This window comes from Equus przewalskii, chromosome 15, assembly GCF_037783145.1.
Source record: "Equus przewalskii isolate Varuska chromosome 15, EquPr2, whole genome shotgun sequence".
Lineage (NCBI taxonomy): Eukaryota > Metazoa > Chordata > Mammalia > Perissodactyla > Equidae > Equus > Equus przewalskii.
In genome coordinates this window covers 19,424,693-19,448,991 of record NC_091845.1, presented here as the reverse complement: position 1 = coordinate 19,448,991, position 24,299 = coordinate 19,424,693, and the positions used below count along the sequence as shown (strand labels likewise).

Genomic DNA, 24,299 nt, shown 5'->3' with positions numbered 1-24,299 from the left:
GAGAAAACCTGAACAAAAAAGAAGAGAGAGTTTGAATCCGTTTGGACATGGTTGTTGAGTAATGCCCTCAGAATATGGTAATCAATACTCTGTAAAGAACACTGGAAACGCTGTTTACAAGGATCTGTTAATTATTAAAATTGAATCTATTTTTTTCCCCTCCATTTGGTTGAGCAATCTCATGTTACATAGAAAGGTTAATTACAGACTGACTTCCAAGAACCCTTTGTTGGAAGCTTCTGTTTCATTTTCTCCAAGATGAGTCTTTGAGCTCCATATTTGGGAATGCAGACTGAGCTGGCTTAGCCAAATTGGTCCCTCCTTCTATCTGGCCCCCGCCATAGCGGTCCTCTCAGATGGCCGATGGAGCTGGGATTAACCAGAAACCACTTCCAACATCCAAAACCCTGTGAAATGTGGTTTTGTTGCTTTTTCCATTTAGACTGAAGACCACCATCTTTTCAACGTGTTGTCCTGGTTGCAAACGTTAAGAGGGTCCCAGGTTCTGGGACCACAATGAGAGACATACAATATTCCAGTGGCTATACCAATTAGGGCTGTTTGCTCCTGGCTTCGCGGAAGGTAAATGGCCTATTACTCGGTGGGTAATGCATACCACATGGCATTCCTTAGCCTCGAGGAAGCCTGAGACGCCTCATTTTTCTAGAGATAACTGGAATGGCACAGTGCAGAGCAGGCCCCCCACACCAAGGCTAAGCCCCTTCCCCAGCAATAGCTGTGCCAAAGAGATTTCCTGCTCGCCCCATCGCAGCCTTCCCAGAATTCAGTTCCCCCAGCCATGCCTGGAAACTTCCTAGTAGCAGGTGGGGCTGCGCTGGTTTTTGTCTGCCTGCCACTTTCTGCTTCCTCTGGCCTCTTCAACTCCGTGTGTCTCCATGTGGTCTCACCAGGCTGTCATTTTGGTACCCAGCTTCTGGGCATCCTGGCTGGGCCAGTCATAGGCCTGTCTCCCTCTGTTTGGGTCAGGGATGGGCACATGACCCAAACACTCTGGGACTTATAGCCAGTGTGTAAAGACAGTCCTCCTCTTTAAAAATTTTTTTTTATTCTGTGCTATAGGGATATGCACCCAGGCTTTCAGGAACCGCCTTTCTTGTCTGCTAGAGTGTTCCTGGCTGCAGCGGATCACAAAATAAATAATAATGATGATAATAGTTAAATATCTATATAGTATTTTCTGTGCCAAGCACTAGTCTAAACACATTACATATATGACCTCACCGAATCCCCACAACTCTCCTCCGAGGGCGGCACTCTTATCACTATTCCCTTTTTCTATAGACGAGGAAACTGAGGCATAGAATGGTTAAGTAACTTGCCCCAGGTCACATGACAAGCAAGACTGAAATCCAGGCAGTCTGGTTCCAGAGTCTTCACTCTTTTTTTTTTTTTTTTTGAAGAAGATAGATTAGCCCTGAGCTAATCTCTTTGCTGAGGAAGCCTGGCCCTGAGCTAACATCCATGCCCATCTTCCTCTACTTTATATGTGGCATGCCTACCACAGTATGGCATGCCAAGTGGTGCCATGTCCACACCTGGGATCTGAATCAGTGAACCCCAGGCCGCCAAGAAGCGGAACATGCAAGCTTAACCGCTCCAACACCAGGCCTGCCCCCAGAGACTTTACTCTTAACCACTCCACGGAGTGAGCTAGGGAAAGAGGGAGGGATGACATTGAATAAACCCCTGGATCCAGCCATGCCTGAAGCTATGCCTGGATTTCCCAGTAACACAAGTGAATTCATTCCCTTTGTTTGCTCAAGCTGCTTTGTTTTCCTGTCTCTTGCAACCAAAGGATTGCTACTTAATACATCCCTCCAATACACTCTTCCTGGGGAGAGGACAGGCAGAAAGCATCTTAGTGTTCTCTATAGTCCATTTAATAGGGCTCTGCCTATGAACATAAAATCTCTATAATAATATGGTTCTATTATTAATCTTATTGCACAAACTATGAAACTGAAACACAAAGAGGTTAAGTCACTCGTCCAAGACTCTATAGCTAATAAGTGGCAGGTGTCACAGGGTCTCCTCAGGTCTGCCTCACCCACTGTCCATGACGCTGACTTCCTCCATCCAAATCCATGGTGTCATGTGGATATGTAATACAGAGCCCAGCTATTTCCAAAATCGACATAAAGGGTTGTGGTAGAAATGCAGAAGCCAGTTCAGTTAAAATCAGTTTTTTTAAACAACAGATTTATTTATATATAATTCACATACCGTACCATTCAACCATTTAATTGGTACAATTCGATGGTTTTTAGCATATTCAGAGAGCTGTGCAAGCATCACCAAAGTCAATTTCAGAACATTTTCATCACTTCAGGAAGAAACCCTGTCCCCTCTCAAGGTCACTCCCAATTTCTCTCCAACCCTCTTCTCAGCCCTCGGCCATACTAACCTACTCTCTGTCTCCATCAATTTACCAATTCTCGACATTTCACATCAATAGACTCATACTGTATATGAGCTTCTGTGTCCGGCGTCTTTTACTTAGAATGATGTTTTCAGGGTGCATCCAAGTTGCAGCATGTGCCAGTTCTCTTTTTCTTTTTATTGACAGCACTGGAAATTGTATGGGTAGACTGTTTTTATTTATCCACTCATGGGTTGATGGATATTTGGGTTGTTTTCACTTTTCCGCTATGGTGAATAATGCTGCTATGAATATTTGTGTACATGTTTTTATGTTTTCCTTTCTTTGGTTTGAGCCCAGGAATTGCTGTGTTATAAGGTAACTCTATGTTTAACCTTTTGAGGAACTGCCAGACTATTTTCCAAAGTTGGCTGCGCCATTTTAGATTCTCACTAGCAATGGATGAGGGTTCCAGTTTCTCCACATCCTCACCAGTACTTACTATTATTTGTCTTTTTGATTACAGGCATCCTAATGGGTGTGAAGTGTATCTCATTATGGTTCTGATCTGCATGACTTGATGGCTAATGACATTGAGCATCTTTGCATGTGCTTATTGGCCAATTGAATATGTTTTTTGGAAAAGCACCTATTCAGATCCTTTGCTCAATTTTTAATTGCATTGTATTTTTATTATTAAGTGGTAAAAAATCTTTATATATGCTATACAGAAGTCTTTTATCAGATACATGATTTGAAAATATTTTCTCCAATTCTGTGGGTTTTCTTTTCACTTTCTTGATGGTGTCCTTCAAAGCATGAAAGTTTTTAATTTGTATGAAGTCCAATTTATCAATGTTTCTTTGGTTACTTGTGCTTTCGGTGTCATATATAAGAAACTGTTGCCTAATCCAAGATCATGAAGATTTACCCCTATGTTTTCTTCTAAGAGTTTTATAGTTTTTGCTCTTACATTTCGGTCTTTGATTCATTTAATTTAATTTTATATATGGTGTGAGGTAGGAGGTCCAGCTTCATTCTTTTGCATGTGGATATCCAGTTATCCCAGCAGAATTTGTCAAAAAGACTATTTTTTCCCCATTGAATTGTTTTGGCATCCTCGTCAAAAATCATTTGACTGAAAATGTGAGAGTTTATTTCTGGACTCTCGATTCCACTCCACTGATCTGTATGTCCATCCTCATGCCAGTACCACACCATCTTGATTACTGTTGCTTTGTAGTAAGTTTTGGAAGGAGGAGTCCTTTAATTTTGCTCTTTTTTAAAAGATTCTTTTGGCTATTCTGGGTCCTTTGCATTTCCATATGAAGTTTAGGGTCACCTTGTCAATTTCTGCAAAGAAGCCAACTGGGATTCTGATGGGGACCACATCGCGTCTGTAGATCATGGGGGAGTATTGTCATCTTAACGAGATTAAATCTTCTGATCAGTGAACATGGTGTGTCTTTCCATTTATTTTGATCTTCCTTTGTCTCTTTGAACAACATTTTACAGTTTTCAGAGTATAGGTTTTGCACTTCTTTTGTGAAACTTATTCCTATGTATTTATTCTTTTTGGTGCTATTGTAAAATGGAATTGTTTCCTTAATTTCATTTTCAGATTGTTCATTGCTAGTCTATAGAAATACAACTGGTTTTTGTATGTCGATCTTTTATCCTTCAGTCTTGCTGAACTTGTTCATTAGCTGTAATAGCTTCTTAGTGGATTCCTTAGGATTTCCTAGATTCAAGATCATGTTATCTGCAAATAAGATAAATTTACTTCTTCCTGTTCAACTTGGATGCCTTTTATTTCATTTTCTTGCCTGATTGCCCCAGCGAGAAATTCCAGTCCAGAATAGAAGTGGTAAGAGCAGACATCTTTGTCTGGCTCCTGGTCTAAGGGGGAAAGTCTTGAGTCTTTCACCCTGCAGTACGATGCGGGCTTTTCATAGACGCCCTTTATCAGGTTGGGGAAGTTCTCTTCCATTCCTAGCTTGTTGAGTGTCTTTATCATGAAGGCGAAAGCTAGTTTTAAAAAAAGACCTGGAGATCAGATCAAGACAGAGGACTGAACACACATACTTTGTTCCCTCTTGGGTTGTTTTCGTTTTTAGCAAAAAAAAAATACAGGTCTGGGAAAATGGAGAGGAGACATCAACAAGGAAATAGTTAAAGCTGGGAAGCAAATGGGTAGGCAGCCACTGCCTTAATCCAAGTTGCACTTACCAGGAACCAACCAAATCCTCCAAAAGGTCAGGAACTTGCTCACGTAATTCTGGAGTGGAGGTACAGAGTGGGGAGCACTGAACAAGGAGGATCAGTTATAAGCTGTTAACGAGCTAAGTGGTTCCCCAGATCTGCTCCCTGGGCCCACCTCTCCCTCCAAGATGCAGGGTGCCCGGCCCTCCCCCTTCCCTTCTGGAATGGAGGTCAATTCCCTGGGGAGGGGGAGGCTGACTATGTGTGACTGTGTGTGATGAAGGCCGAGGTCCCAGACTGCGCCCAGGAGGCTCCGTCTCTAAGCAGGAATTTGGGGGGGTCTGATGAGCCCGAGGTGTCAAGTCCTAAGGACACTGACATTTGCGGTTCCTCAAAAAAGAGCCCCCCACGTGCCCCTACATTTAACAAGCTCTACTCTTGGATAGTGTTTTCAGCTTTTTAGCCCTCCCATCTAAAATAGGAGATTTAGAGACACTTGAGAAAAGCCTTTAACAGGACATAAAACAAGGAACTTAACTACCACGGAGACTAGTCTGCGGAAAGGAAGCTTTAAATCACCATTAATTTTCTCAAAGAGATGGGAGGATATACCACAGGCGTGAAACAAAAAGAGGATGTGACAAAAAGGAAATGCACAGAAAACAAAATAAAATGGCTCTGGGAAATTGGCAACATGAGAGAAGAAACGAAGAACTTAACAGAAGAAGTGGAAGACGAAGATGAGGCAGAATAGTTTCCTAGGCTGCTGTCACAAATTACGGCACGCTGGGAGGCGTAAAGCAACAGGTATTTACTGTCTCACAGTTCTGGAGGCTGAAAGTCTGAGATCAAGGTGTCAGCATGGTTGGTTCTTTCTGAGGCTGTGAGGGAGAGTCTGTTCCTTGCCTCTCTCCTGGCTTCTGGTGGTTGCTGGCAATTCCTTTGGCATTCCTTGGCTTGTGGAAGCCTCATTCCAACTCCACCTTCCTTTCCAGAAGGCCGTCTCCCTGTGTGCACCCAAATTTCCCCTTCTGTAAGGACACCAATCGTACTGGATTAGGGCCCATCCTACTGACCTCATCTTAACTTGATCCTCTGCAAAGACCCGCTTTCCAAACAAGGTCTCGTTCACAGACACAAGGGGTTAGGACTTGGACATCTTTTGAGGGGGGACACAATTCAACACATAGCATGAGGATGCTTTCTTCCAGGAAGAACGAAAATGTAAAAAGATAGAACACAAAAGAGAAATCACCAGAAAATCAGAGGAAGTACAATATCTGAACAACAGGAATTTCAGAAAGAAAAAGTAGAGAAAATGCAAGGCAATCATCCGTGAAACAGTTCAAGGAAACCTCCCAACACTTGAACTGACTTGAATTTTGGGGTCGAAAGGGCCCCCTGGGCGTTTGGCACAATGGTGAAAAGAGACCCACACCAAAGAGCATAGTCATGAAATATCAGTGCACTGGAGACACAGAAAACTTTCCTTAAATGCCCAGGGAGAAAAAACCGGTCCCCTGCACAGGATCAGGAGCCAGAAGGATTGAGGCTTCTGAGCAGCATCACCAGCTGTGAGGAAGGGAAAGACTTCCAACCAGGGGATTGTGCCAGGCAAGCGGGAAGAAGAACGATGTTATTGGTCTTGAAAGGTCTCTAAGAACATACCTGCCACACACACATGCTTTCTCAGGAAGCTACTGGAGGATGAGCTCCATCAAAATGAGGGAGCAAAGCAAGAAAGAGGAAGACCGGGACAACAGGAAATAGGAGATACAATGCAGAAGAGAAGGGAGATCTGTGCCCCAGCCTGGATGGGTGCAGGGCAGGAGACTCTAGGAGAGATGTCTCCGAGAAGCTGAAACTACTAGGACACCTGAAGCCAAGGAATCTGTTGAAAAGAAATCAGATGACAGGTCAGTGAGAACGTGCCAGTTAGTCTCCATTTTGGCCCACCCCCCTATGCATTTCCTCCCCTTCCCTGACCTGCAGCCTCCAGGAGGCTGTCCCTGTGGATTACAACTCTGGGCTCCCTCATCCTTGGCTTCCTGTTGGGTTTGGCTAATGGGAAGTGCTGGCAGGAGATGAAAGGGGATGAGGAGAGAGAGGTCAAGTGTATTTCATGCTCCTTCCTGCCTGCTTTGATGCCACCATATTGGTAGCAGCCACATTATCCCTCCCTGACAACAAATCCTGCAGGGAGCGCCTCCTCCATAGCTCCAAATCTCCTGGGATCCAGGAACCCTATTTCCTCCTCTCCCCTTCAGGTCTGGCACTGGTCACGGCTTCCCACCATTGCTAAAGCCTCGGGGTGCCTCTCCATCCTTGTCCACTCCTCTCTCAACAGCCCTTTCATTTATAGCCCTTGGGTTAATACCTCTGAGCGAAATGCTTTGTCTGACCAGAGCCCTGGCTAAGCCTGTGTGTGTTTCTGTCCGAATTGGTGAGAAACGCATAGAAAACTAAACAAACAAAAAAAATAATTATCAACTCCAGAAAAACGAAAGATCATGCAGGAAAGGAAAAAAGTAATCATAGACTCCACTGTGATATACACTTACATAGTCAAATATGAATATCAATCTGACCAAATTCCTTAAAATCATACAGAGAGTTGGGCATGGGGTGAGGGAAAAGTCTACATTTGTGAGGTGGAAATCTGTACAAGGAAAGAGAGCTAAAATCTCATCTTCCACAGCGAAAGTCAAGAGATGACACCTAAGACGGAAAACACAAGAAGGAGCACCGGGTGTGATTCTTAGGAGAGGTGGAAGGACGCATGAAAGAAATAGTGATAAGGAAAGAAAGAAAGGCTTCCTCTGAAGAAGGTGAAATGGAAGGGAGGGGAAGCAGGAAGTTGGGGCTGCTGTTTCTCTTAATGTCTTAGTCAGCTAGGGCTGCGCAACAAAATACCATAGGTTGGGGGGCTTAAACAACAGATATCGTTTTTTTGTAATTCTGGAAACAGGAAGTCTACGATCGAGTACAGGCAGGGTTGGTCTCTCGTAAAGCCTCTCTCCTCTGCCTTCTTGCTGTGTTGTCACATGGCCTCTCCTCTGTGTGGAGTGAGAGAGAGATCTCTGGTGTCTCTGACTCTTCTTATAAGAATATAAGTCCCCTAAGGGACCCCATCTATATGACCTAATTTAACCTTAATTATTGCTTTCAAAGCGCTATCTCCAAATAGAGTCACACTGGGAGTTAGGGCTTCAACATACGTATTTGGGGGAACACAATTCAATGCATAAGACAACATGCCTTGTTGGTCTAGGAGATTCTTTATATCATGGGCATGTTGAGTAGGGTGTATCCAGGGAGCATCTGCTGTGTGTTACAGCATCCTGATATAAAGGCCAGGATTAAGAGCATAAAGAATTGGGTGAGAAACGCATAGAAAACTAAACAAACAACAAAAATAATTATCAACTCCAGAAAAACAAAAGATCGTGCAGGAAAGGAAAAAGTAATCATAAACTTCCATAAGAATCATAAAATTCCATATGGACATTTGTTAAATGAGTCCTGCTTTTGGGTCACCACAGGAGACACTGTCAAGGGTACAGAGATGGACCAGACTCACACAGAGGCCTTTCAGAGCAGAAGCAATTAAATGTGTAACTGAAACTTCATCTCTTCCCCTACCCAACACTTCAGACCACAAAACTCCCCAACTTCAGTACCATTTCCCAATTTTCACTTTAAGGAGTCTGACGAGAAGCAGAAAGGTGACTGGGTACGGAAAGCTGTGTTAGTCTTAGTCTTCAGCCCCGCTTGCCCAGAGTGCCCAGTGCCTCCAGCTGGCTTCACTTTCCTTCCAGTTGTCACAATGCAGCCAGGATGGAGAGCCAGGTTTTCCTGTTCAGAGTCTCTCCTTGGAGATGGAGGGCTGAAGGGAGTAGGATGGAGGAAGCCAGTTTGGATCGAGTTCTTTCCAGTTCTTGGTCAATTTCTGTTTATATTCTTATATTCTAATAAATTGGTTTGGTAGACTGATTAATGCTGGAAATATTTGCTGCCACTCCATGTGGCACCCATCCTGTGGGACAATTATGCATCCCTATCCTGTGTGATCGTGTGATTCTTCAGGTGATAAAAGGTGAGCAGAAGTGATGTGTGTCACCTCTAAGCAGAGGCTTGAAGAGACAGAGCATGGTCTGCTCTCCCTTCTGCCTCAGGACTGACAACAATATCCCGGAGAGGGGCGGCCGCATCAGCCTGGGTTCCAGGGTAAAGACGACATGAAGCAGAGCTGTAGGGCCCTTGCGGCGTGGGTGAGAAACCAGCCTTTGTGGTTGTAAGCTTTGGAGGTTTGTGGTCATTTGTTACAGTAGCAAAACACAGCCTGAGCTGACTGATTTCAGGTGGGGATTTCTTCAGTTTGAAGCTGCCCAGCAGCTCCGCATGAGCTCCTGGGGCCATGACATTCTCTGCACAATATAGAGCCCTTCTTTTTCAGGGAGGAAGTCATTTAGAGGAAGAGAAGCAAGAGCCATACCAAAATTCTCTGCATCCTTCTTGGCCTGCAGAACATCCACAGCCAATCCTCCTCTTCTTTGTTGAGGAAGAGTGGCCCTGAGCTAACACCTGTACCCATCTTCCTCTACCTTATATGTGGGACGCCTGCCACAGCATGGCTTGGCTAGAGGTGCTAGGTCCACGCTCGGGATCCGAATCTGGGAACCCCAGGCCGCCAAAGCAGAGAGCTGGAACTTAACCGGTGCACCACCGGCTGGCCCCGATTCCCATGTTTTTAAGAGGCCTTCAGGAGGATGTGTGCCAGGGCAGCTGGCTCTATCTGTCAGCTGTCTGCTAGAGACAGGAAATGCACAGAGTAGGGCCTCGGAACCCAGGCCTTGTCAAATATATGTTCAACCCCTCCCCCACACCCTCCCCACACTAGGCTCCCAGCGGGTGGGGGCAGGGAAGTCACAGGCTTTCTCAAACTTTTCAACTGAAGCTCTCACCAAAGCAGAAGAGTGTACTGAGAATGTGAGATTTCAGGTCTTGTGTTTTATTTCTAAAATCCATGTCGAAGTAGTACTTCACCCAGTTCTGTGCTTCTGGGAATGACATTGTGTATTTAGCTCCTCCCACGTGCCAGGTGGCGGGCGCCTCCCCTCTCCTGCTCCAGGGGGTGCCAGCCTTTCCCAGCCAGGCTCCGACGATGGGATCACCCAGCTCGGGAGGAGCGAGGCTCCCCACCGGGCTCCCAGGCCCCGACACACCTCCTTCGGGCAGCGGACTCCAGCAAAATCTTCCGACGCTTGGGTGGTGGGGCTCTGGGGACTGTCACAGGTGCTGGGGACTGTCACAGGCACTGAAGCGGATGGTCATGTCCAGAGGCTGCCAGCGCCTCACCTGCTGTCAGGAAGAAAGGCTTCTGGCGTCCAGGGAGTCAAGAACGACTCACTTAAGCAGGAGCGTGACTAAGATGAGAGTGGATTCGGGATGCCGCTGCCAGCCAGGGCGCACTGTCAGATCTCTCCCAGAAATCCACGGAGGAGAAATGCACACAGCGGGAGGCAGCTCCTTGCCCGGGCGCCGCCGAGCCACAGCCACGCTGTTGGCACACAGATGCTCCAGGAGTATTTTCCTGTCTGCTGTTCGGATGCCAGACCTTTGCTCTTCTGCCATGGGGATTCTGCTTTCCAGCTTTGAATGGTCCTGTCTCTGTAACTAATAGGCACCCAAAGGGGAAATGAGCTATCCTTTCACAAAGCTACCGTGGTTTTCAAATGTGGCCTCTGTGGTGGGGGAGGGGGCACGCAGGACGCCTGAGTTCCCCAGGGCGGTGTGCCGGACACCCGAGGCACCAGGGTGGGGAAGGGAACTAGCAGTTTATGAGCATCTCCTAGGAGCCAGGATTCATCAGCTCACGGAATTGTTACAACACCTTACCATTCTACGTAGAACGAAAGTGAGGTTGAGAGGGGCTCAAGAATTTCCTCAAGGTCACATTGATGCATGGTACCTAGTATCTCTTAACTGCAAGTCTTTTCCCAAACGTTTCCCCCAAGAGTTATGTTAGCGGGTGGAAATTTGGTCAAATAAGTTTTTAAAACACTATATTAAAGAAAGTTAAATGGGTTTCTTCCCTGCAGGACTTCTCAGAGCTTTTGATATGCTGCTAATAATCACTGTGAAACTCCAAGAAGGCTTCTATATTAAACAGTATTTACAAAATTTATTTGGTCTCAGCCAGGCATCTGGCCGAACTGGCGTTCCAGGAAACATCCTTTGGGGCCAGCTGCCCATTCAGCCTCTCAAAAACTGAAAGCCAGGACACTGGATTAGGCAGCATGGATTCCTCCACTTATTAGCTGGGTGACCTTGGGCAACTCCTTAACCTCTCTGCACTGGAGTTTCCTCCTTTGTAAAACAGGGAGTCAGGGATTCCTTCATTCCACAGCTGTTTATTGGGTGCACGCTGACTCTGCCAGGAGCTGTTCTCCACATCACTGAGGGCCGTCAGCGTCAGTGTCAGCGTCACATTGAATGTGACAGACGGGAGTGCATTCCAGGGTCAGCACACTTTTTCTGTAAGAGACCAGATAGTCAATACCTTAGGCTCCGGGGGCCACACGGTCCCTGTTGCAACGACTCCCTCCTGCCATTGCAGTGGGAAAGAAGCCACAGACAAAACACGAACAAATGGGCATGGCTGTGCGCCAATAAAACTTTATTCATAGACACTGAAATTTGAATTTCCTGCAATTTTCACGTCACAAATAATATTCTTTAAAATTTTGTTTCAACCATTAAAGATGTAGAAACCATTCTTGGCTCATGAGCTGTACAGAAACAGGCAGCGGGGGTAGGATCCGCCAGCGCGTTTAGTTTACCCACCCCTGTACTGAGCGGTGTTACTGTGAGGATTAAGTGAGTTAATCCACATCCGCACTTAAAACAGCGCCAACAAAATGTGATGTTCTTGCTACTTAAATAAATTTTGCTATGACGATGCCCGTCTGTGTTGAGTAGAACTGGTTTCCAGAGTCAGAATGAAATGAGGAACTGTCACAGGGCTGGGAACATAAAAAACGTCCTAGTGTGAACTGTCGGGACACCCTCCCCCCAATTACACGTGTCTCCATTCCCAGGTCACTGTCACCCCTGGGTAAAATTGTCCACTTTTTGGATTCATCGGCTTCTACAGAAGAGCGGGGAGTCCGGCCGGGTGTCGGAGGTCCCGCCTCTGCTCAGCAGGCCACCAAAGAGGTCCCCATCTCTTGGTGGCCGCACAGGCGAGCTGGCCCATCTGTCCACTGCGACATGATGAAGAGCACTGGCGGCTGCTGATTGTTCTGAGATGAATAGGAGGCGCTTGCAATTCTCCCTCTGATGACCCGATTTGTTTGCTGTCTTCGTGGGCATTGTCAGGATGAGCGCTGCAAGCAAGAGCCGCCTGCAACTCTACAGTAGAATTTATGAGAGGGTCTTGCCTCTCGGGAATGCCTCAAATTCGCGGTTTCCACTCTGGCAGACTGTTGGAACTCTGGCCAGTGAGATAACTCTACTATACACTCCTCCAAACAGGTACAAATTCCTTTAGCTGCAGAGAGGGAATGAACACCATTTATCCGTCTACCTTGCTCCTGTGCACAGAGCTCTCCCCATTCTGGGCTGCCGTGACGGCTGAATTACTCAGGCTGGAACCACGGTTCTCATCTAGAATTCACTCTCCCTGAGCATTATTTGTGGCTGATCTAGTGGTTTGTAGCTCAAACTTCTCTGTGCTAGGAGCTTGTGACATCTGTGCCTGAGTGCGAAAATCTCATTCTCAATTAATAACTACATATGTGTATATATACATGTGTATGTACATATATGTAACCCAGCAACTAAGACTTACTAAGCTTCTACTGTGCGGTGTTGCCAGGCGCCCTGCAGCTAATTCTCTGACTCTAACATTTTTTTTTCCGAGGAAGATTAGCCCTGAGCTAACATCTGCCACAAATCCTCCTCTTTTTGCTGAGGAAGATTGGCTCTGAGCGGACATCCGTGCCCATCTTCCTCTACTTTATACGTGGGACGCCTACCACAGCATGGCTTGCCAAGCGGTGCCAAGTCCGCACCCAGGATCCGAACCGGCGAACGCCAGGCCGCCGAAGCAGAACGTGTGAACTTAACTGCTTCGCCATTGGGCCAGCCCAAACCTTTTTCTTTTTTAATAATAACAGGGCAGTGATCATCATGTAAACAAAAGCAATCTTTTAATGAAGGAAAGCCGTATTACTTGTAACACTGTAGACACAGAAACACAGAGCAGCTGTTAAAAATCCACTGACTATTTACATGTGGCCTTAACCAACGGCTCCTTCCTCTGGGCCAGGAAAATAAATAAATAAGAATGTAAAAACAAGGTAAAACAATCACAAAACAAACCCTTCTCATTCGTTCCTGGTGTTGACATCAGTGAAGCATTAGAATGAATGTTCAGAAAAACTTTTTGCTGCCTGATGTTAAAAACACAGCAAAACACAAGCAACCACTGGAGCACGGGCCCCGGCGCCTCGGCAGAGAGCCGGGCAGCAGTCCGAGAGGAGGCAGAGCAGCCTGGGGAGGCCAACTCGCCCAAGGTCACCCAGTAGGTGGAGGTGGGAGTCTCGTCCAGTTCTGACTCCAAAGATATATTCTGTCGTTTCCAGGAATCACATCCGTTTGGTGTTCTGCCCTGTTATTCGAGAGTCCCTAAGGTTGACAAAACCGGTGCAACAGCCTGGGCAGGTCCCCATCTGGCCTACATGGCAACACCCATCATGGCTGGCAGGCCTGTGCGGCTGGCATTTAAAGCCACAGCGCTTCACACCGGCTCCTCCTGCGGTCCTGTGTTGAACAAGGAGCTGAGCCTTTTGAAGAGTTGGGTGTTGGATCTTTAGTTCTCTCCTTTCCTGATGCCTCCAAGCTGGTCTTCCTCTCGGAATTACTATGGGAGTGCCCCATAATTGAAGAGTTGATTAAAAACTGCCTTGTAGGATTCCCCAATTGCTTTGGGTGGGTTTTATCCAGGCCAGTGAGTTTTACCTCACAGGAGCATGGGGTCGTGATGCCCCTACGGCCGTGTTGAGGATTCTGAGTGAATTCATCCGAAAGAGTACTGTGATTGATTAGTCATGTCTGGCACAAGCTCGAGGTGGGAAGACCACCACTGTGGGTGGTGTCACTTATTTGCCAGGTCTGGGTCAAAGGCACCTGCAGCAGCGGGCCAATTGCAGTCTATGCTCTCCTCTCCACATATTCATCCTGTTTTGCTGTTTCTTTGCACAGCTCTGGACTCATAGTTGGGACTACAGAAATGCCTGTTCACTGGAGGCCTTACAGGGAACTGCCCCCCCCCCCCCCAGCCTCGTGGTTAATGCCTTTCCAGAAAGAAGGCAGGCTGACCGGCAGAATCACCTGGCTATCTACTTCCACTCCAGTGTCTGTCCAGATCCAAGCCCCTCCCCATCTTTCCAGACATGTCCTATGATCTTTTCTAGAAAAATCAGAGCCTTCCCTGCAGTATTCAGTGGTCCATTCCTATGGGACTTGACAGAGCCCAGGCTGCTGAAAGATAGTACTTTCCTGACAAACGCCATTAACAGCAGCCAGTTCAGAACCTGGCTTCTTTTGATGATTGGCAAACAAGACCTTGATCAAGAGTTTTTAATCCTAACACAAGGATGGCTCTGAACCTTCCCTTGCTATGATTTCAGTTTCAGAACTGGTGGGCAGTGAAGGATGAGACAGACCAAGGACCTCCCCGACATCCCTCATCTTCTCTTCCCTGGCCCAGGCAGAGGCTGGGTGGTTTCCAGCTCACAAGATGACCAATAAGCCTGGGCACTTTCCAGTTTAAAACATCATCCTACCCCAGACAAGATTAATTCAGCAAGAGCTTCTTACCATGATGGTGTCACCGCTGGGGCTTAGTTGTCGCCTCCCTTCTCAACTTCCCAACTGGAAAGAATCCACCCTCCCTAGAAGAGCTCCTTGCACTTTCACTGCAGGGGCCGCCTCTCGCTGCTTGTCCACACCTACGGTGGAGGGCAGCTTCCATCCTCTCCAAAGGATGGTACCAGCACCACCAGCAGTGGGGACCCTCATAAAGGACCCCTCAGGTGCCAAAGCATGCTGACGGGCAGCGGTTAGAGCTGATCGCCTGTCTGCATCCACAATGAGGCCCAGGAAACATCAGAGACACCCTCTGATCCCTGCCCTTTAACCCTTCGAGATCCTTTCCAAGACTTTGCAGGAGCCAGACTTAGCTTAAGACTCAGTACGGAAAACAAAGACAAAGGAAAACAGTGTTTGCCAAGTTTTCTTTGACCAGGGACAAATCCACTTTCAAGTTACGGACCTGCACCATTCATACTGTCTTCTTCTCAGTACTAGTTCAAGTGCAGAGTCAGGACAGAGTGTCATCTTTGAGTGGTTTCCATACTCTTTGGAAGGTTAGTGGCTGCTGTGACCTCAGCAGCAGGCTTCCTAGCAAGAGGCTATAAGCCAGCTTTCCTCGTGTGGCTTTTAGGTTTCACATTGCGTTTCATTTACATCTGAATCACAATTTACCCAACTGCATTTGGCCAGAACCGGTTGGTCTTGTGAAGGTTTTCCATCATACAAAGAATTAACCATTGCTAGCCATCATCTCCACTTCCTTCTTTAAATCATTGCAACCTATCTCAAAGGATGCGCTTGGAGACACTGGTTCGTTTTCTTCCAAGATTCCGCCCTTCTTTTGTTTAATTACAGTTCCTACTGCAGCTCTGAGCCATGTAGTAAGGCACACGCATCAACTTCAGCTTCTGATGAACAACTCAAGGACTGACTTACACTCCTAGTCACACTGGAAACACTCCACAAGTTAAAAATCTGGGTACAAAAGTAATAACTTCCCTAAGGGTTAAAATCTACACAGACAAAAATAAAGATTTCAATGTAAATTTTACTATTTTATTTGTGAAAAAACTACAAGCAGAATTCATAAATAGACATTTCTATTTAAAGCAGGAAAATGATAAAGTGGCTTCTAATAACATAGTCGTGCACATGCCAGTAACAGGAATATATTAACATCTTTTATTTGCTAGACAAAGAGCAGTGTCCAATATAAATTTCCCCAAAACATTTAAGACCTGTGAATTTCTGACCAGTTCACAAAACCACCAACGGACACTTTAGCATGAAGAAAAACCAAACCTAACAGACTGTCAGCTCTAAAGACATCACAGAGCAGGAACTTCCCAAAGCGTTATACAAGCTGTCTTTCTGGGCAAATGAAAAATATAGCTCGTATAATACATTAACAAAAATTCACAAGATAAGATTATGTTTTGACATACTTAACAAGCATTCTCTATTTGTCTCCAACAAACAAAGCTAAGGAAATAATGTAACCATCTTTACACAGTAAATTAAGGTTACAAGTCATACACAAGAACAGAACTGCTTGCGCATTAAAAACTGTTCAGCTCCATTGTCATACTCTAAATGTTGGCTCTTAAACCATTTTCGGTTACATACAAGCAAAGGTTATTATATATTCAGCAATTAATAAATTTTCAATAATTTAAGATATGGTAGCTTAAAAAAGTAGACTGAGAATGGTCTTGATAAGGCAGGTGAAACATCTTAGTGGAACTAAACTCACAGAAGCTTCTGCCAATGTTTCTAAATATCCAGATTGAAACTGAAAGGTTTTGATTAAAATATTTTGTGGGTGTCAAGACATCTTTAACTTTTTTTTTAACTGCATGACTCAAGCAGAGCAAGTCAGGTAAGCTCTGTGTGTGCGCACGCACGGGTGTGAAAGATCGTGTGGTATTAAAACAAATGGAAACTTGCAAGCGTAACACTGTGCTTTTGTTTTTTTGTTTTGTTTTTATAACCTGCTTACGGTGCCACTGAATACCAAGTATTTCTGGTCCTCTTTTAACATACATCTTTATAATCTACACTAGTGTTTTTACGCGCTGCCTACTAATCGTAGGGCAGGCTGCAAATGCAGGAAGGTACAGGAATTCCATCTCCAGAATGCATGCCTGAGGGATGTCAGCAATTTCAGAAACTAAGTCTAAAGTACCTACCACCTCACTACTCAACAGAATACACAACAGCAGCTAAAGGTCCGGCCCATGAACGCCCGGTTGCTGAGAAGTCCCACGGTCAGCTGCAGTTTCTATCAAAAGGGCAATTTCATCTCTCCTGTTCTAAAGCAATTCTTCCTTCCTTCACACCCTCCCCAACTCTTTAATTTATTCTTTAATTTCTCACGGAGGCAAAACTGAAAAACCAAGACATTGGCAATGAATTAATTAGCAGCCTATGAGTAGCTGGTTAATCAGCTTTTTCCACTAATCTAGGGGTCCAATCACTTTACATGAAACTAATTTTGAAAAAGTACACAGTGTCTCTGAACAAAGTGCATAGCAACACTTACTGGTTCAAAAAGCAGTGCAACCCATGTGAGTTTGGTGGCATTTAAATTTTTTTAAAAAGTTAATTTAAAAACTTAGCAATTCCTTACATCTCTGGAAAATAAATATGGCTGACTAATTTACCCTCCCTGAGACCCTTAATAAAAGGAATATTAAAAGTTTAGAAGGAATGTCTTTGCAATATCCCACTAATATTAAAATGTGGATTTAAAATTCATAGTCAAATCACTATGTATTATATATTCTGATGCTTACAGAAAGCATCCGATTTCCTTTGGTTCGTTAATAAATACTTTACAAATGTATTCAAAAAGATAAGCATAGTTTGCATCCCAAATACAAGCACTATTTTAAAAAGAGGGGAACATTGTCCATGCATTTGAGAATAGGACCACAGCAACAAATGGCACTGCTTTATAATCTACACCTTTGAGAAGAGAATTTAAATTATGGTACATTGGTGACTATAGAATAGTTTTAATGTAAATGTGAAAGGAACCTTTCCTGTTGGCTACTCAAATCAAGCTGTTAATTTTTTTTTTACTCGTTGCCTCCACACACAGAAGATACTTCTATTCTTAAGGAAGCCAGGTTTCTCACACCAAAACGTGGTGCTTCATCACAAATCAGCTGCCCTCCCGTGAGTCCCTACAGTACGATCAAATAAAGGAAGGGAACGCCAAGTTCCCACCCGTCAATGAAACGCCTCTGAAGTCTAGGAATTCTGCCAATGCCAATGTTTAAGAGTCAAACAGAAGAGACCCTAAATCCAAACAAAGCCAAACAAAACAAAACATTCTAAAAATGAGAAGGGTGGAGTCAAATTAGTGGTTTTGTTTTATTATTTTTGCAAGACAAAAAACAAAAAAAAAAGGAGGAAACTGTAAAAGAGAGTTTACTCCAGCTATCTTTGCGTTGAGGAAGAAAAGCTCACACACTCGCAGGAAGTAAGAGCTCTCCAGGCACCTCTGGCTGCTGGAGCTCAGACCATACCCGGTTCCTCCCACCGCAGGGAGCTGAGAAACGTCCCCCAACAGGGAAGAGCTCCACGTGGGGACTGGAGGTGTGGCTGAGAACCTTGGTTCTAAGAAAAAGAACTCTCCCAACTGAACTGGGTGGGGAGGGAAATGAGGGGTTCAACTACAAAAACCACCCCTGCCACGGCACGTGCCAAGTGGACACAGGGATTTGCTTCTCGTATGGACCAAAAAGACAGTTCAGACGGTTTTAATCCTAAAACTAAGAGACAATTTATAGATTTACCTCAGACATGAGTAGAGGCCTGGAAAATGGATGGAATTCAAGCTACAGAATACCATATTTTCATGAGTGCTTACGTAAGAACAGCAATGTTAACATGTAACCGTAATTTACACGAATACTTGGCATTCTGGAGCTAGTTTAGTTATTTTGAACCATCAAAGCTCTCCCAACTAAACCACTTGTGATTTGTCAGTTCATTCCATTGCAAATGCAGGCTATCTGGAGCAGTCTTTAAATTTGAGATCACATTGTTAAAAAATATATATTTTTATATCGTCCAGTACTCTTTAGACAGATGAGAGACTCAAGTTCCCACGTGGGTTGGAACATACTTCATGTAAGACTGATTTTAATTTAATTTCAGCTCTTTCATAGAAGGGACTGTCCCAGATCTGTAACTGTTCAATGTTGTATTCACTTCACAGTGTATCAAGCACCAGCGTTGCCATGGATTGGTTTCAAATAACCCTTTATATATAATTTTATATTTATATATATATAGTTATATCAAAACTGATAGTACATAGTATAACTGGAAGAAAGAACTAAACTTAAAAGGATATGCTGAAAGGATGGAGTTTGTGAACACAATAAATAAAAGTTCCCTCCCCCTCCCAGCCCACCCCCCAACAAAACAAAAACAAAAAACCAGTTGTAATGTACATGGAAAATTGTGCACAGCAGATTTTTTTTTTTTTTATAAAAAGTAGATTCAGGAGCACATCCAATTATAAATGATTGTTAGGAAAATCATATAAAACAATGGAATACATAAAAGTGTCAAGAGTAATCGTCAGGGTGCGAAATTCCTTGGTGGCCAGATGCCCATGGCAAGCAGAAATCATCCTGGCAGCATCACTAAGAGGTCGATGTCCACAGAAGATTCTCCAGGGGTGCAAGCAGCATGGGCAGGTGGAGGATTTGAATTTCATACCCTGATTCATAGTTTTCACAATTCCATGTGCAATTTCAGAAAGATTCATCATTTACTGCTGACATGTCGCCCTTTGGCGTGGAGGAACGGGAGGAGCCCTTGTCTGTGCTCTCCGATCCCGAGCTGCTCTGGTTCTGCTGTTCTGACCCTGCACTGGAGGTCACTGTGGATGAGGATGTCGAGGAGGAGCGAGTCTTTTCCTTAAAGTCTGTGATAATGACGGTGACGTTGCCCACAGTTACTGCCAACTGCTGTGCGGTGCTCCTGTCCACGTTTTTCAGCCGGGGCCTGAAAGCAACATCACAGGGGAACAGCCTATTGAATAAGCCAGGGATTCAAAACGACTCTTGGCAGAACGTCATCAACACACACATAGACTTCATGACCCTCTGGCAATGAATCTAAACTGCCACCCCACATACCAGAGCTTACTACAAAATCTGCTGATTAACCTCGGCAACAATAGAAACCACCAGCAGTTAGTAAAGCTTTGGCACACTGCAAAATTATCATCAATTTCTCTCTCTCCTGTGCTGGCCGCAGTGATATAAAAGTAGCTCACATATATACACACACATATACTTTAAAAGTTAACAATCCCACACCTAGCTCTTCACTCCACCCCTTCTCAGCCTACAAACCCAGAAGGACAAAACCACCTTGGGTTCTTGATTATGACTAAGCCCATCAGAGCAGCAATTCAGTCTTGCCTTCTAGTCTCAATTACCTTGAGGTGTGATTCGTTTCACTGGTCTTTGTTGTAGCATTTGCAGACTGTATACTGTTTGCTTCGCTAGGAGGATCTTTCAGAATATCAGACTTTGGTCTAAAAGGGGAGGATACAAAAAGAGGCATTTAAAAGATGTATTTGATTCACCTGCAAAATAATATCCTGTACTGAGTGATCCAGGAACTTACTTTGTTTTCTTGTTGGTATTTTTCTTGGTAACACTAGGACTAATTTCCTTATCTTTCTCAGGTTTCTCTTTGTCTTGCTTTTCAACTTTCTCCTTCTTCTCCTTTTTAGGGGGTGGTGGAGTGGCATACTGTTGTGCCACTTGTTGTGCCACCAGCTGAGAATTGATCCGAGGTTTTCTAAAACATTCAAGAAAAGACACATCAACAGTTGCTCTATAAATATCTCTTTAATTTTTTAATTTTGGTCTCATAATTTCTTAAGTATTTTATTTATCACTGCTATCTGGGAACTCAAAACGAAATTATATAGTATTATTTCTACATTATTATTTTTATGTAGTATGGATAAGTTCATAAAACTTCTCCTCTTTCAAATATACTTCGTGTCCATCTACCTTTAATGACATATACACGTGTACTCACACAAACACATATCTCTGTGCAGTAAAAAAAGTCTTTCCGCCAACAAAACATGACACTGTTTCTAAGAGTGCTGAGAATTCCACTTCTTTTGAGCTGTCAAGATTATACTGACTGACAGCTTTCAAATACTCCTGCTCCAGAGGGTTAATCTCATTTTATTAAATGGACACTGGTAATCCCTTGAAAAGAGAATGAAATTAGAAGTGTGACATTCACTCCTCAATCTAATTATTCCAACTTGGTCTGCTCCCCTGCAGCTCTGTGACTGGCATGGACAACACACACAGAGCAACAGAAGGTAAGTGTGGTTCATACTAGCTCTCAACGGGATGAAGACTGAAAGTCACTATAAAAAAAAATCTTAGACAAGTGATACATTCATTGTGCCATCAACCATTATGTCCGCGCCAATCTCCAACTGACACTGGCTCTTAACACTATTGTTTACAAATTCTAAGTGGTGCCAAACACTTTTCACAACGCACGACCATTCAGACGCAAATAGGAAAGGGAGAAAGGAAAGCCTATGCATTACTTCTATACAATATTAATTTTCAAAGACATTGCCATCTAGATCAAGGTTCACAATATAATAAACTCTCCAAGTACAAAGCAGGAAACAAATATCCAGACGGGTCATTCAAGAGGTAAAACAACTGGCTGCCACAATGTAATGATCACCTTCAGATTGCACAGCACCCTCTCCACTCCCCAGGACAGAGGAGCTGGCTGCAGAAAGATAACTGGACAGACTAGATGTGGCTCATCACTGGGAGAGCCAGTGGTGGAGGACTGGAAAAAATAAAAAACAAACCTAGGAAAAACAAAACAAAACAAAACAAAGCTTCCTTCTTCAGTAATTCTGCCATTCTTTGCAAGAAAACAACCAACCAAAAAGAGAGTTGCTAGATACATGACATGCTGACCCCAAAGTTAAGCATGGTTACTGGAGCATCTCTTGGGAGCGGCTGTGATGTGGTTGAGAAGGGATGCAAGACGAGCGGACAGATGCTTCCTCCATGACTTCATCAAGGTGAGCCTGAGGTGGAGGCACTGAGTTTGTTCTGAGGGTTTCAGTACTAGTCCAGTGGTGGTGTGGCTTTGCCAGAAAACAAACGAACAAAGGTGCAATCTCAGAGCAAGTTTCCTACCGGCCCTTGGCAACACGGGCCTTGGTCATGGGGTGGCACACCATGAAACCCAGTCACAGGTACATCTCAGCCTGCATCACAAGTGGCCTCACTTGTCACTGAGCAAGGGATTCAAACACAGATGTGAAGGACCCCTACAGAAAGGGAGGACTGTACTTATTCTAAGCCCCGCACCCCCAAACACACAAAGGACCCCATGTGAAAGGTAACCTCTTTTCACAGGTTCCAACAAAGGGAGCAACAGGCATTCTAACACATTCTACTCCTTCAAAGAGGAAGTGTGACTGTGTTAATGCTTACAAAGAAGATAATCACCACTACAAGACACTTCATAAGCACTCACTGGGGACACAAACAGATCAGCTGTCTATGGGGATTGCCAAGCAGTTTAAATCAGAGTTAACAACAAACTGCCCTACACTAACCAATATTCGGGTGTCAAAGTGAAATAACTCAGCCAGAGTTAATACTGTGGATAAACCATTAAACCTCTATGAAAAAGTATACCTTGACAGAGAGTGCCAATTAAGCTAGTTTGCGTCCTTTACTCAGAGAAGTTGGACAGAAGAACAGGAGACACCTGGACACCAGTCTAAGAACCTTCACAGAGAGAGAATCAAAGGTAAACCAGACGCCTGCCCCACACCACTCCCAGCCCAATCACCAGGACCACCCCATCTGAGCTAGAGGTGCCCTACAAAGTCCTACGGTGTCACTTACCACGCGGCACTGTAACTGCCAATCAACTGTATACTCCTCGATGGCAAGGCCACGTACTAATCATCTTTGTTACCATGACCTTCAGCTAAGTGCCAGGTACTCAATGAAACTGTCTACTCTATGAATAAAGAGTAAACATAGAGTGCAGAGAAAGGCAAAGTAGGATGAGGACTAAGAAGGCCCAAGCTTTTGGTGACCAGGAGGTCACTGTCAACTTGCAGGAGAACAAGCCACATGGGATCAGGCTGCAAAGATTAAGAGACTAAAGGCTGTCAGAGGAAGAACAGAGAGGCGGGAAACAGGAACCCTTCTTTGAGAACTGTGGTGCTGAGGTAAAGGGCAGCCCTGGCCACTGCCCAAAGGGGTAAGCAGGGTTTGAGGAGCTTTCTACAGAGACGGGAGACTTACATCATGTGTACACTGAGAGGAAAGAAACTAAAGGCAGGCAAGAGAGCGGGAGTAACTTGGTGGGGGGGGGGGGGTGGTGAGGGGAGAGGGAGTGGCACAGGAGAGAAAGAATACCATCAAGAACATTCCTGGAAAAGAAGTGGGGACACTTTCTTCTGAGACAGGAGCAGGATGCTAGGTAAAGGGGGATTGTGGGCAGAACTGGAAATGAGAAATCAGAGAAGAGAATCAGAAACCATGGACATTAGAGTAGCACCTGCTTTGGTGCGTAGCAGGCGGCTAACAGCAGAAAAGAGAGCTAGTGCAGAACAGAGAAAAAAGGAGTTCCTCGTGTCTCACAAACTGCCCTTATCAGCATGAGGAGGAGCTCTCACTACCCAGACATCATGCTTCTCCAGAATGGACTATCCCCTAACGAGGCTGGCTTGCCAAGGCTCTGCGCGTACCAGAGACAACAGGTGAGGTGCCCGTCTGCGTGCTTCTGCCACGTGATCATCTCCTAACTCTCGAGCAGACGCTCTCAGAACCGCTCTTCAGCACCTGCACCACAATCCAGTATCTACAGGACAACTCCACATGCACAAAACGTAAATTCAGCTGTGGCTCCTAATATGTGGCATGTGTGCAGAACCACACGCATGTTTTCACTTGCTCCTAGGAAAATCAACGTTTGAGTAGAATGGTGGGATGTGTTCCTCTCTCATGAGCAACCAAACCAAAATTTCACAAATGAAAAGGATCAAGGCTAACTGAGATCTGATGCTTACCAAGAACTGTGGGCTGACTGCTAAAACCACCTGTGTTGTTTCAAAAGTACTGCTGTGTTCAAAATGTCCTATGATGTCCTAAGGAGCCACCTAACTCTTTAGACATCACCTGCCCCTTCCTCACAGAAAACCTTCAACAACAGGTGAGCGCTTATTACTTTAATTCTCAGAGCTGCTTTTTCAAACTAGTTCCCCAACAAGTCCCAGAGTACTTCAAGGTCAGGGAAGGAGGGAGGGGTGGGGAAATACTAATTCTGAAAAGGTACCGAGTTTCTGAACCAAGTGCGTACCAACACTCACTGGTTCCAAAAGCAGTGCAAACCTTTGAGAAGGGAAGGTATAGAAACTAGAGGGGCCACGATGTGAGCCCTCACAGGTTAAGGGGCCACCCTGTCAGAAGTGTCCGGCAGCTCTTGCCGTCCATCCCCTCCTTACTGCCAGGCCAAGATGCTCTGACTGCACGTGAAAGAATGGGAATGCCCAATCTCCAGTGAGAGAGCTCCACACACTCCACCCCCGGAGGCCACGCTACGTCCTCCAGATTAGACATTACAAATTGCACCTGAAGTAGGAGAGGCCGAACCATTTCACAGCCATCACGGGACAGGCACACCATGAAGCCAGACTTAACACAACATCCCCAAGAGGAGGAACTGTTGTCTCCATTTCACAAATTAAGACAACGGAGGAGCAGAAAGATTAAGAAAGCTGTCC

The 24,299-nt window shown here is 44.9% G+C and overlaps 1 protein-coding gene across 1 annotated transcript in view; it reads right to left on the bottom strand.

Moving 5' to 3' along the window:
* Positions 1–15,495: 15,495 nt before the first annotated feature.
* RYBP (RING1 and YY1 binding protein) overlaps positions 15,496–24,299 on the bottom strand; it is a 74,118-nt gene continuing 65,314 nt past the window's right edge. Inside the window, exons 3-5 of the mRNA XM_070576784.1 lie at positions 20,117–20,293; positions 19,926–20,024; positions 15,496–19,486 (exon numbers count right to left, since the gene is read on the bottom strand). Coding sequence (XP_070432885.1) covers positions 19,234–19,486; positions 19,926–20,024; positions 20,117–20,293 — 529 coding nt within the window. The 3' untranslated portion in view covers positions 15,496–19,233. The remainder of the gene's footprint in view (positions 19,487–19,925; positions 20,025–20,116; positions 20,294–24,299) is intronic.